The sequence below is a fragment of the Canis aureus genome, unplaced genomic scaffold (genome assembly GCF_053574225.1).
Source record: "Canis aureus isolate CA01 unplaced genomic scaffold, VMU_Caureus_v.1.0 ptg000163l_RagTag, whole genome shotgun sequence".
Lineage (NCBI taxonomy): Eukaryota > Metazoa > Chordata > Mammalia > Carnivora > Canidae > Canis > Canis aureus.
The window spans coordinates 198,632-212,774 of NW_027554461.1; the positions used below are offsets into that span (position 1 = coordinate 198,632).

General features: G+C 37.9%; 2 protein-coding genes across 5 annotated transcripts in view; one reads left to right on the forward strand and one right to left on the reverse strand.

Moving 5' to 3' along the window:
- The window catches only part of LOC144309685 (homeobox protein Mohawk-like), a 63,436-nt gene that overhangs the window by 45,546 nt on the left and 3,747 nt on the right, over positions 1-14,143 (forward strand). For 2 of the 4 annotated variants that reach the window (XM_077890787.1, XM_077890789.1), the window contains one exon: positions 3,120-5,628. The exons of the other annotated variants lie outside the window; for them this stretch is intronic. In XM_077890787.1, the coding sequence (XP_077746913.1) occupies positions 3,120-3,137 (18 nt within the window). In that variant the 3' untranslated portion in view covers positions 3,138-5,628. Of the gene's footprint in view, positions 1-3,119; positions 5,629-14,143 lie in introns of those variants that run through there. 4 annotated transcript variants of the gene reach the window in all.
- Positions 10,340-14,143, reverse strand: part of LOC144309684 (WW domain-containing adapter protein with coiled-coil-like) — a 28,630-nt gene continuing 24,826 nt past the window's right edge. The window contains exons 8-9 of the mRNA XM_077890783.1: positions 13,016-13,202; positions 10,340-12,035 (exon numbers count right to left, since the gene is read on the reverse strand). Coding sequence (XP_077746909.1) covers positions 11,916-12,035; positions 13,016-13,202 — 307 coding nt within the window. The 3' untranslated portion in view covers positions 10,340-11,915. The remainder of the gene's footprint in view (positions 12,036-13,015; positions 13,203-14,143) is intronic.

Below are 14,143 nucleotides of genomic sequence, written 5' to 3' on the forward strand. Positions count from 1 at the left end.
AGGTGCCTTATTTACAAACCACAGCACATAACATTTATAAGACAATATGTATGGCAGCTGTTTGCATTTAAATATATTTAAATCATGAAAATGTGCCATTCTTTTGTACTTAAATTTTCATGAAATGGCTTTGCAAGAATTTTTCTGTATATTATATTTGTTCTCCTTCTTCCCTGGTGGTCATTGAGATCTGGTGTTGTGTTTTGTTTTGTTTTTTGATGTATATGGGTGCTTGCTTTCTCTTTATCATTTCTTTGTTTCCATGATTAAGTTCTATATTTTTAATATCTTGTGAAGCTCACAGAAGTACCTTTCCTGAATATTACATTTCTTAAGGCTGTGGTATGGAACTTTATTATTTTAGTGACCCTTTTTATTCACTATATATAATTTTGGTAGGCCATTGGCAGTTGGGTCTCAGCACAGGATGGGTCTACATGCTCTGGAAAGGAACATTCTCAGCTCACCCTTCCACAGACACCTGGGCCATTCTCTGTTCTCAGCCTGCCCATCAACCATTAGGTGGCTTTGAGGTGACCACCATTTGCACTTTGGTTCTTGGTCCTTTGGTCCAAGAAGATGCTCTGACATTTTGCCTTTGTTCAAGAGCAAAGCCACCCACAGGCCTGGACAGGACTCTCTCAATCCTACTTCACAGCTACATTCAACATCATTTCCACTGCATTCAATTTCAGTGATTTTGGCCTTGGTGGTAGCCCGCTTTTTGCATAGTGGTTCTGTACCTTATATCCTTTTTTCTTTTAAGATTTTATTTATTTATTGGACAGAGAGCACAAGCAAGGGGAGTGGCAGGCAGAAGGAGAGAGAGAAGCAGGCTTCCCACAGAGCAGGGAGCCTAATACAGAACTCGATCCCAGGACCCTGGGATCAGGATCTGGGCTGAAAGCAGATGCTTAACCAACTCAGTCACCCAGGCGCCCTCTGTACCCTTAACCTTGTTCCTCTTTAGAGATCATATAGCTCTAGTTATGTCTCAGGGCTGTTATAAAAATAACATTAAAAACGACCAAAAACTGTTTGTAAAACCTCATCACTATGTTGATGTATAATAAAACAATGCTCTGTTCTTTTTGAGGCAGCCGTGAATAAAACATTCTACTAAGAGCAGCAGAAACTAAGTTTACTTTAGTTTTTAAAAGCATATTATCCTACCCTAGAAAGAAAAAAATCTATGTTACGTTGAATAATTAGTTTTTAATCATCCCATGTGGATTACTATCTGTCACCCTATTTTCCCAAAGGAAAGATAAAAAAATACAAGGGTTACAAAAATAAAAGGTCCCACCACCACAGCAATATACAGTTGGGCCAACATGTTTATTTTCAAAACAGAAAACACAGATCTTATAACAGTATATTGTTACCATCACTGTTCCAATTAGAAGAAAGAGGATGATTTGATTATTCTGAAGTATTCTGTAATATATTACAGCAAAAATCTTGGGTTTCTTTTTTCTCTAGTTTGTATTTGTAATGACTATCCCTGAATTATATGTCATAGTATATTAAAAATTGTAATAACTGGGGAAAAACAATGCAAGTAAAGTGAAATGTTTTATCTCTCCCCCAAAAAAGGCATTTTTAGTGGCATTATATTCATATTTCAGTAAAAATAGGCAATGAAAACTATCTCTGAAGCTGGAGCACCCATTTCTGAAAAATATTTTCCAACAATAGTGTTATATCTTCTATTCACATGAAGATAGAATCAAGAACTTAGTTTGTTAAATACAGCCCTGTTATTTGATCTTTGTTGGAACATTAAGAATCCATAATGATTTTTGAGAAAAACTGAAGAAATTGTACATTTGCTGCTACACTTGAGTGAAACCCAGAAATTCCTGCACCAAACACAACCACTTCTAATGCTCTGCAGCAGTGCTCACTTCGGCAGCACATATTGTGATGCTCTGCAGCAGTTTTTCTCCCCAGGCAGCCATATATTAGAGCACCTGGGGAACTCATTCAAAGGCACATTTCTGGCATCTCTATGACCTATGGAGTCACAGTCTCAGAGACGGGATCCAGGAGCCTGCCCTTTGGAGAGGTTCCCTGTGTGTATTATTCTCCTCTCTACAGCATTCAAGAAGACAGGTTAGAGGCTAGGGTGTGATAGCAGAAAGCACATATAGGGCTAGCACCTCCGTGGAACTTGGAGCAGCTCCTGTGGCTGGTGAAGGGTGACAGCATTGCTTCTTCACTTCAGGAATCATGATGCCATAGCCTTTACTATGGACCAGGAATTGTTCCAAGAGTTCAGTACTCACTACCTCATTTAACCCTCACAGCCACCCAGGGAAGTAGGGTTACTGCTGTCCCCATTCTGTAGGGAAAGACACTTAGACGCAGTGTGCATAGCTTGCCCAAGGCTGCATGCCTGGTGAGTCGGCTGTTTTCCTATGGTCCCAGGACATATCTTGTGCTTCAAAAAATTATGATACAAAAAGATGGTTTTTTGATCTATAAAATGTTTTTGTTTTCCCTTCAAACAGATCAACTTATTACCATGCAGCAATTTTTCCCATTTTTTCCCTATAAATCTCTTGTATTCTAAATTTAGGTGATAATAGTGGATTAGGATCTGTATGTTTTTGGAATTTAATAAATGTGTTGGGATGTAGATTTCTGGATGAAATTTAGAGTGGATACCTCTGGCAAGATTTAAATGGCAGAGGTGGAGGGGTGGTCGTGGTGGTGGTGGGATTTCATCGAAATGGGACATCAGAAGACCTTTAGACTAGTGCTCTTGAACCTCTAGCCACAGCCAAGGCACCAGAAGGATTTTATCTTCCTTTTATGCCTAGTTCCTTCTTAAAATTCTCATGCCCTTCAATACCATCAGCAAAAATCTTCCCAATCTTCATTTCAAAGCCCATCCCTACTCCACTTTAGACTTTAAATGACTGTTTCTGAAATGAAAAGCAGAAAATCGCAGAACCTTTAAATGTAGAAATGTGTGAACATAGAACACTGACATGCCAAGTACAGTTTTAACATTTTAAATGTATTAACGTTGAAATGTATTTGAAAAGTAGAAGGACTAGTAATCCTGTTCATCTTGTGTCTAAAATATGTTTCTTTTCTATTAATAAATACAGCAGATGAACTGTGAGTAGAGAAGCTGTCATTTGCTACTCCTCGGAAAGATCCAAGAAGTTTGTGAACGTCATCTCTTTTATTGTGTCATTTCTGCTGTTAATGCAGTCAGACAGGTTTAACAGCAAGGTCTCCTAGTCTCTAGTGCCATTTCTGGAGATGGTAATTTGAGGAATTTGAAAAGCATGGCAAAAATGTGAGCCAATTCAAAGATACACTACAGTTCATATATCAAAGGAAAAATACTTTTTGATGGTTTCTCAGAGATACTGAAGAGCTTGAAAATACATAGATGGAAAAAAAAAAAGAAAAAGAAAATACATGGATGGAGCCAGACTCTCCAGCCAGTTTCTAGATCATTACAAATGCATATTTTTCCATTTCTTTTTATTGAAGATAGACCTATTAATACTTCACAACCTAACACTATGCAGCTACACATTCATTTGACAAGTCAACCTTCTAGAACTGCAGTGTGGCAGCTATATCATTGATCTCGGGAAAAAGAGTTCTTGTGCTACTGAAGAACTTAGAGGATGAATATCAATGTCAACTTTGGGCCAGAATTAAGGGTTAGCTAAGAATTGGTAAGTCCATCCAGTTTTCAAAACTAGTAGCCCAACTGGAATGTAAATGGAGTGCTTTTATAAACAATTAATGCTCCTTGCAACACACAGGGAGTTATTCATGCATAGTTAGGAAGTCATTTTCTGAGACTTTGGCTGGAAACGTAGCTTTCATGGATGAAACATTTTGGGTAACATCTCCAATATTCCCCTTGCGAAAATGAAGTAACGACATCCATTAGACACTTCAAGTTTGCAGCTCTTCTTTCATGTGGCTCCAGTCCTCTTGGTCTTGGCATGTTGTGATAGTTTGGCACAAAGTAGCATCATTTTGTCCTTGACGATGATAGATTCTGCACACTTAATCCATTAATCTGAGCTGATGGACTTTGCCCAGAGTTAAAATATTTTGTTCTTACATAATGGTTTTCTTATTAAATCTCTGAACAATACTCTTTTACGGGTGACTACATTCAACCCCATATTCTAGATGTAAAAAGTAAAGTGAGAGGAGGTTAATTTTTTTTAATTTTATGAGGATTTATATAGTGCTTGGTGTAAGTGCTCAAGCTCTCTTCTGTTTTAGAAAATATTCAATCATATGGTCCTCAAAAGAAGTTTATGAGTCTTGTGCTATTAGACCCATTATAGGTGAGAAAGCTGAAGCACAAGGAAGTCAAGCGGCTGGCCAGCTGAGATAGTAAGTAGTAGAGCAAGAGTCCAACTCCTGCTGTCTGGTTCCAGGGTCTGGGCTCCAACCACTGCACTAAACTGTCTCTGCGCCTCACACTAGACCAGCCTTGTAGTTAATAACAATGAACTAAGGACAGAAATGAGAATATTTAACATTTCCAAACCCCCTTTCTGGTCACTCACCAACAATTTCCTCCCCATAGACAGCATTCTCATTTTCAAAGTGAAGTTTCAAAGTGAAAGTCTTAGACTTTGGAAAGGTGGAACCTTTGAGATCACAGAGGAGCAATCTTGGTAGATTGGGATTACGCAGAACAATTTAGCATCAAGAATATTTAGTGAAAAAGATTGAAAGTGAAGTTAAGGCATGACAGATGGGTGGTACTCTGCTTATTTGAAAAGTTCCTTTCAAATTATAAGTCCCACTTCCTTCACCTTTAGTCCTCCAGCCTAGATTGATGCGTCAGAATACCTGTGCATTTTACAATAACAAAGGTACCACTTGGAATTAACAAGGAGCCATTAGTCTCAAGTTCTTATGCTCTGCATAGCAAGGAAAGCCATCAAGGCTAGACTCCCTAACTGATAAGGAGCCAAGCAACAGTTTCACAGGTTTGCACACAGACTGCTGGGGTCTGTGCCTTCATGGGTACTGCTGGAAAAATAAAGATATTCTGTTGTTCTTAATGGAAATATAACCTACCCTGAAAGCTTTGAGATGTCAACTTACCCTACCCTGACCAGGGAGCTCTTTGCTATTGGTCCAGAAGAGAGGAATGTGGTTTCTAATTTTTATTTCCTGGCAGGAGTTAGAGGAGATGATGCATTGACAGGCAGCTGAAGGTGGGGACCCTGTGGATCCAGGACATCTGGGCATCATTAGCCATGGTGAGGGGCCAGCCCACATGAGAGGTAGCAGGAAGGAAAAGAATCTATGGCCAGATGGTGGAAGTCATGGCTGGAGGAAACACTGGCTTAATTTTTGGAAAAGATTTTTCTTCAAACTCTGAAATGACTTTGGAAGCCACTCGTTCTTTAAGGCCTCAGGATAAATAATTTAGCTAGCATATTGCAAAAGGGAAAAAATTGTAACTCTATCCATGAAGATGAGGTGGGTTTCATTTTATAATTCTCACTATTCAGAAAGCTTGCACAACTCCCTCGTCTCAAGGCTGTCGAAACTCAGTCTTCAATAACTCTTCTGCAAGCAGTGTCCTTGATACTCGCCAAGCTCAATTGCAATCTCTTCCTGTCATGCTAACGTTTTGAAGTAGAACTCACTTCTGGTCATAGTGGATCTGGAAGAAGCAGTTCAGTCATCAACAGATACGTGTTGCAGGTTGTTGGGTATTTTTTTCCTTCCTGCTGAGGCAAACATCACTTAGAATGATTTATCATTACTCATTCAGAAGCTCTGACTACCCCAAAGAGAGGCTAACCACAAAAATTTCTTCTAAAAGTGATGTAGCCACAGCTGTCTAGGAGTTATTTAGCAGTAATTCACTCTGGGCAATAGAAGAGTGATTAGAAGGATATCACATCTATTAAAATGTCAATCTAATTAAAGCATGGGAGAGAGCTCAAGAGAGCTTAGAGTCCCTATTCTGTGATTTGGATAGACTTTTTTACTTTACAGATTAAATCATAAGCTGGAAACAAAGTCTCTTTGCATCTCTGTGGTCTAAAATACTAACAAAAAGAAAAAAAAAGATTCTTAATAGATTAATAGGTTGTCATTCAGTAGGGTTTCTAGTAAACAGCATGTTAAGCCTTGTCCTTGTCATGGTCTCCAAAAGTGACTTTATTTTTTTTATAATAAATGTATTTTTTATTGGTGTTCAATTTGCCAACATACAAAATAACACCCAGTGCTCATCCCGTCAAGTGCCCCCCTCAGTGCCCATCACCCATTCACCCCCATCCCCCGCCCTCCTCCCCTTCCACCACCCCTAGTTCGTTTCCCAGAGTTAGCAGTCTTTATGTTCTGTCTCCCTTTCTGACATCTCCCACACACTTCTTCTCCCTTCCCTTATATTCCCTTTCACTATTATTTATATTCCCCAAATGAATGAGAACATATAATGTTTGTCCTTCTCTGATTGACTTACTTCACTCAGCATAATACCCTCCAGTTCCATCCACGTTGAAGCAAATGGTGGGTATTTGTCATTTCTAATGGCTGAGTAATATTCCATTGTATACATAGACCACATCTTCTTTATCCATTCATCTTTCGATGGACACCGAGGCTCCTTCCACAGTTTGGCTATTGTGGACATTGCTGCTAGAAACATCGGGGTGCAGGTGTCCTGGCATTTCATTGCATCTGTATCTTTGGGGTAAATCCCCAACAGTGCAATTGCTGGGTCGTAGGGCAGGTCTATTTTTAACCCTTTGAGGAACCTCCACACAGTTTTCCAGAGTGGCTGCACCAGTTCACATTCCTACCCACAGTGTAAGAGGGTTCCCCTTTCTCCACATCCTCTCGAACCTTTGTGGTTTCCTGCCTTGTTAATTTTCCCCATTCTCACTGGTGTGAGGTGGTATCTCATTGTGGTTTTGATTTGTATTTCCCTGATGGCAAGTGATGCGGAACATTTTCTCATGTGCGTGTTGGCCATGTCTGTGTCTTCCTCTGTGAGATTTCTGTTCATGTCTTTTGCCCATTTCATGATTGGATTGTTCGTTTCTTTGGTGTTGAGTTTAATAAGTTCTTTATAGATCTTGGAAACTAGCCCTTTATCTGATACGTCATTTGCAAATATCTTCTACCATTCTGTAGGTTGTCTTTGAGTTTTGTTGACTGTATCCTTTGCTGTGCAGAAGCTTCCTATCTTGATAAAGTCCCAATAGTTCATTTTTGCTTTTGTTTCTTTTGCCTTTGTGGGTGTATCTTGCAAGAAGTTACTGTGGCCGACTTCAAAAGGGGTGTTGCCTGTGTTCTCCTCTAGGATTTTTATGGAATCTTGTCTCACATTTAGATCTTTCACCCATTTTGAGTTTATCTTTGTGTCTGGTGCAAGAGAGTGGTCTAGTTTCATTCTTCTGCATGTGGATGTCCAATTTTCCTGGCACCATTTATTGAAGAGACTTTCTTCCAGTGGATAGTCTTTCCTCCTTTATCGAATATTAGTTGACCATAAAGTTGAGGGTCCACTTCTGGATTCTCTATTCTGTTCCATTGATCTATGTGTCTGTTTTTGTGCCAGTACCACACTGTCTTGATGACCACAGCTTTGTAGTACAACCTGAAATCTGGCATTGTGATGCCCCCGATATGGTTTTCTTTTTTAAAATTCCCCTGGCTATTCGGGGTCTTTTCTGATTCCACACAAATTTAAAATAATTTGCTCTAACTCTCTGAAGAAAGTCCATGGTATTTTGATAGGGATTGCATTAAACGTGTAAATTGCCCTGGGTAACATTGACATTTTCACAATATTAATTCTGCCAATCCATGAGCATGGAATATTTTTCCATCTCTTTGTGTCTTCCTCTATTTCTTTCAGAAGTGTTCTATAGTTTTTATGGTATAGATCCTTTACCTCTTTGGTTAGGTTTTTTCCTAGGTATCTTATGCTTTTGGGTGCAATTGTAAATGGGATTGACTCCTTAATTTCTTTTTCTTCAGTCTCATTGTTAGTGTATAGAAATGACTTTATCGATAGAGACCACTTGAATAATTGAATGCAGTAGTTAAAAACATGACCTTTAGTTTGGCTGACATGGCACTAAGACTCACCACCCCCAATGCCAAACTGAGTCCTTTGCGAGTTTCTGGACCCCTCTATGCTACTGTGTCATTTGAAAATAAGGGCCATGATTCTATTTTACAGGGTTATTGTAAGCATCTAACCAGATAACATTTTAGAGTTCCTGGCATCATGCCTAACATAAGAATAAGCATCCAATGAATGTTAGTTAGTAATTATTATTCTAAAGATAACCCCTTCTCATAACATTTGAGTCTCTCAATATTCAAGTTTAAACTGGATGAAGCTGGATTTTGAATTCTTTCAATCTGTTTATATTTCACAGGCAAAAAGCATTTTCACATCAGGGAAGACCAAATGGCAGATTATTATCATTTATTAACAAGGTGTAAGGCAAACGTAGAAATTTAGTGAAAAAGCAAACGTACAGCATGACCCCATTTTAAAAAACATATAAACCTGTTTGGAAAGCCATAGAACCAAATGTTATATTAGTTTTCCCTAAATTTCCTTTACTTTCTCTCTTATACTTTTTCCCAGATTCTGCAGTGAACCTGTATTACTTTCTTATTAGAGACATGCAGCATATGCTATTCTTCAAAGGAAAGAAGTGTAGAGTCACTGTGGAACCAACCAATCTTTATGTATATGTGTGTGACCCCGCCTGGATCTAGTATGGGGGAGATAAAGATAGAGACTGTGGAGGTAGGAGCAGGGAGCCCCAGGGAATCGCTGTGTCCATTTGGGGTAAGCTCCTGTAGATTTAGAGCTGTTGGCTTTTTGTCACCTTCAGAGAGGTTTTCCATCTGCCTGGTTCACCAGAGTCTTATTCTTTATCTCAATTGTTCTAAGTATGTAAATAATTCCAAAAATTGATCTGGTGTCCTGGGGACTCATGGACCTCTGCGATCAGAAACACACTGAACCATGGCTGTCTCCAATGATGGCCCCAAAACTGACACAGTGTGAGGGGATGCAGTTGTCAAGCGCCTGGAGCTCTGACTCACTCCACTTTAATTTAGGGAAATACATAGTACATGATTTTTATATTATTTATTTAATTTTTTAAAAAATTAAAAAAATTTCTTTTTATTGGAGTTCAATTTGCCAACACACAGCATAACACCCAGTGCTCATCCCATCACGTGCCCCCCTCAGTGCCCGTCACCCAGTCACCCCAACTCCCGCCCACCTCCCATTCCACCACCCCTTGTTCATTTCCCAGAGTTAGGAGTCTCTCATGTTCTATCACCCTCTCTGATATTTCCCCATTCATTTTCTCTTCTTTCCCCTTCATTCCTTTTCACTATTTTTATATTCCCCAAATGAATGAGACACCATATAATGTTTGTCCTTCTCTGATTGACTTATTTCACTCAGCATAATACCCTCCAATTCCATCCACGTCGAAGCAAAAGGTGGATATTTGTCGTTTCTAATGGCTGAGTAATATTCCATACATAGACCACATCTTCTTTATCCATTCATCTTTCGATGGACACCGAGGCTCCTTCCACAGTTTGGCTATTGTGGACATTGCTGCTAGAAACATCGGGGTGCAGGTGTCCCGGCGTTTCACTGCATCTGTATCTTTGGGGTAAATCCCCAACAGTGCAATTGCTGGTCGTAGGGCAGGTCTAGTTTTAACTCAGCAGTTTAACTCTGCCTTCAGCCCAGGGCCTGATCCTGGAGACCGGGATCGAGTCCCACGTCAGGCTCCCTGCATGGAGTCTGCTTCTCCCTCTGCCTTTGTCTCTGCTGCTCTCTCTCATGAATAAATAATTTTTTTAAATAAATAAAAAATCTTTTAAAAATGTTTAAAAAAAGATAAAATGAATAACTACAGTTAAAACTAAGAAATTAAAAATGGATTGGTCTAGGGGCACCTGAGTGGCTGAGTCAGTTGGGTGTCCCAACTCTTGCTTTTGGCTCAGGTCATGATCTTAAGGTCCGGTCCTGAGATCAAACCCCATGGCAGGCTCTGTGCTCAGCAGGGAGTCTGCTCTAAATTCTCTCTCCCTCTGCCCCTCCCCATCTCAAATAAATAAATATTTAAAAATAAATAAATGTGTTAGTCTAGAGTTAAGACAAAATGACCAGTGAATGCATGAAACACTAGGATGACAAAAGTTAGAATGTCTCCTGGTTTTCTAACAATTTCTCAATTAATTTGACTATAAAGACTGATTTTTTAAAATGTCATTTACTGTATCACCACAGATACACACAAAAGGCAGCACATATTAAATATGAGACACATATTTTATTTTATTTCTTTATTCATGAGACATACAGAAGCAGAGACATAGGCAGAGGGAGAAGTAGGTTCCCTGCAGGGAGCCTGATGTGGGACTTGATCCCAGTACCACGGGATCACAACCTGAGCCAAATATGTTTTCTAGGCCACAACAGAATAAGCCTAGAATAAACTAGGTGCAAGAGGCTAATCATTTTGAAGAACAAATTCTCAATATAAACATAGGCTCATAAAGAAAGCTGAGTCAAATTCCAATTAACAAGCATATTTAAAACAAAAAATAAAATAAACTCCACGGCTAACTAGGTTTCCATGAACTTCATAAACCTTCCATGAACTTCTGACCCTTCTTTTCTATGGAGTATGATATTTACTGCCTGTACCAGTGAAATAGGCATAATTATATAGTATTTATAGCTTGGTAATCAGTGTATACTGTTGTCAATAGTTGGGGCAGCAAATAATTTCCTAAAAGTCAAATCACCTGTCTTATTAAGCCAAAATGTAGTCAAGTTTTATGTATGTTTGAAGTACTTTCAGAGCAATCATAAACAAATCCCAGTTGATATTCAAAATACAACTCCAGAGAATTTAATAAAGGATTAGACAAAAACAGTTTTCAATTTTTACTATAAATGCCAACTTGGTATTTACTAAATATTTGTAGATTCATGTTAAGACTAACTCTACTTGTGACCCAGTGACTTATAAAGATAGGATGTGAGAGGCCCTTAAAAATTTGTCCTTGATTTTATAAGACACATGTAAAAAATATCTGTCCTATTTACTTGGATGTAGATATCCTTGCTTGAGTAGGATACTAGATTAAAAACTGAGAGACAAGAAGAGTTTAAGTGAAAACACCTCAGAAACAGATATACTTGCTAGACAATTAAATTTCCAAGGGATCTTGGAAATATCCAAAGACAATGTTTACAGTGATTTGAAATTTCAACTGAAACAAGTATGGCCAGCAACCAAATACTACCCTCAATTGAAGAGGAGACCCTTTATAATTAGTTGCTGTCAACTGTGTTAACAGTTGTTGTTAACATTTAGTTAACATTATATGTTAACAGTGTTATAACATTTCACTATTTAAATACTATTGTACTTTACAGAGTTAGAAGACAAAAGTCTAATGAAGCATCTACCATGGGTTAGAGAACTAAAATCTAGATGCCATTACCATTCACCAGGATTATTATTAAATTACAAAGTGTAATCATAGTGTGGGGCACCTGGGTGGCTCAGTTGGTTGAGAGTTCAACTCTTTGTTTTGGCTCAGGTCATGATCTTATTATGGGTCTAGAGATCAAGACGTGTTATCAGGCTCCACATTTAGTAGGGAGTCTGCTTAAAGATTCTCTGCCTCTGCTCCCCCCCACCCACCTCACTCACTCTCTCTCTTAAATCAATCGTTTTTTAAAAATGCAGTTACAGTGTTATGGAACACGTTCTATCAAAGAGAACTTTAAATTTCAGAAATGAAATTTGATTTATATTCTTCAGTCTGATTTAAGATATACTAAGACAAAAACTTTGTCAGTGAAAAACTTACCTTTGCTCTCACAAAGTTGCTTGAATTTCACATACTCGGACTAAAGATCTTAAATTTTTTAATTCAGTACAAATTTCTGACATGTGAACACTTCCCATATTATGGGCTTCTTCTCGCAATCTTGATGCCTATAATTAAAGAAATAAAGATCACATACATGCCACAATCACGTACAAAAAAAAAAAACAAAAACCCCAAAACATTAAATTTCTGACAACTTTGTACCAAGATTACAGAACAATCCGCCTTTAAATCCACAAAAATGATAGTGAATCTAAAGGAGAAAAAGGATTTTCTTTAAAAAACTGTCTAATGGTGGAAAGAAGGTATTTTTCCAAGATTTCCCCCTTCAACTTCTGGAGGATATAGTATTTCCAATTTTAGTATTGCATAGCACTAAGGATAGAAGAGCTCATGATTCGTGGTTAATAAGATGCTGAGTCAGCCAGAGTAAAGTTCAGGTGTAACAATGTTAAAAGGGACTTCACTGTATTCTGATGTCATAAGATATGCAATATTACCTCTGTGAACTTAGAGAAAATTTCAGACAGTCAGTAAGCTGCTAAAAGGGAGAAGCCAATGGCAGTTAATTGGAATGTCCAAAGGTCCCTCATTCCAAAGCAAAACTGTTTTCTAACTTCTACTTGCTAGTCTAGTGGAGAGATAGAAGAGTAATAGTATGAACAAGTTCTAAAACTATCAGAGCAGCTGGCTGAGTAGCATCCTGGCTTTAAGCCTCATAACTATTCTAACTGGGTGACTTTGGTATATAATTTATTTGGTCTTAAGGGTCTTCAATGGTAAAATGGGAGAACTCATCTGCACTGCTTAACAGTTTTGAGAAGTGGAGAAAATAAAGCACTCAGCACAGTGCTAAATGCTGAGTATATTAAAATATTTTATGTGAAACCATAAAAAGTTATCTCATAAATGCCCTAAAATAAGTGCTTACCAAATATTTAATTTAATGCACTGACTATAGACAATCTAATTAGACATTACTTTAAATGTAGCTTAAATTCAGTGATCTAGATTAGATTTTCTAGAAGAAATTATATTTTGTCATTCATCCAAAGGTAAAACATCTGCTATGAATCATGTAACATACTTGCTTCTCTGCATGATCTGCAGGCCATCCTTGAACATGTTTTATGAGATTTTCATTGAAGTGTGCTGCTAGCGTAGGTGTTAATGAACATGTAGGTCGGGCAGATGAATTCTGTGGTACAACTGTTGCGTTTGATGCATTACTACTAGAAGTATGATTTGGACCAGGCGATGGACTTCTCTGGCTACTGGAAGAGAAAAAAGAATTGAATGTATAGTATATTTTTAAAAGGAGATACCTAAAAATTGTCAATATCTTCTATTAAATTAAAGATATCCAAATTCCTAAGAAAAATCTGTTATTTTAACATCAAATACATAGAATTTAAAATCCAAAGTGTAGTTATATATCATGTACTCCTTAAACACACTTTTGGGAGGAAAAAGGGCCCTTCTAAGAACAGTAATGTCAGTTAAATTTAAACTAATAGTGCTCTTCAAATTTGACAGCAGAACCTGTGATTTTGTATACCAGAAACACTACTCAGAATGTAACTAAGAAATGGTCATATTTTAACAGTTGTAGATATAAGGCACAACTGAGTATTGCATCTTAAGTACATGTAGATAAAGAGGGGGAAAAAATCTATTGCCTTTGTTTAGTGTCAGAACAAAATACTGAATCAGAGGGTAGATAATGTGAAGCAAAATACAGGCATTTTATTGGACAGCAACAAATGAGTTTAGTGGCAAAATAAGACCCAAAATAACACTCTGAGATAAGTTATCTTCTTTTAAAACTGTATGGTTTGGCTAGGGTTTGGGGATATGGTGGTAAGAACCAAAACTTTAATCACCCAAGTTGATTTCCTACCTGCTTCACCAGACTTGGCTCTGAATGAATTTCAGTTATTTCCAAAAACTAAATCTCCCAAAGGATGAAGAGTTTTCATCACTGAGGATATTTAAAATAATACTGCAGCCTCTAAAGACAATTTAAAAGAAGTATTTCCCAAAAATGTTCTGAGCAATGGCAACATTGCTGGAGTAAGTAGACAGCTTCCCAAGGTGATTATTTTGAAGGGAACAACTCTCATTTGGATGTAAAAGTTCTGAAATGCTTGTTTAGAAAACAACAATAAAAACAATAGTTGAATTATTTTGCTACCTCATAGCAAGAAATCAAAAT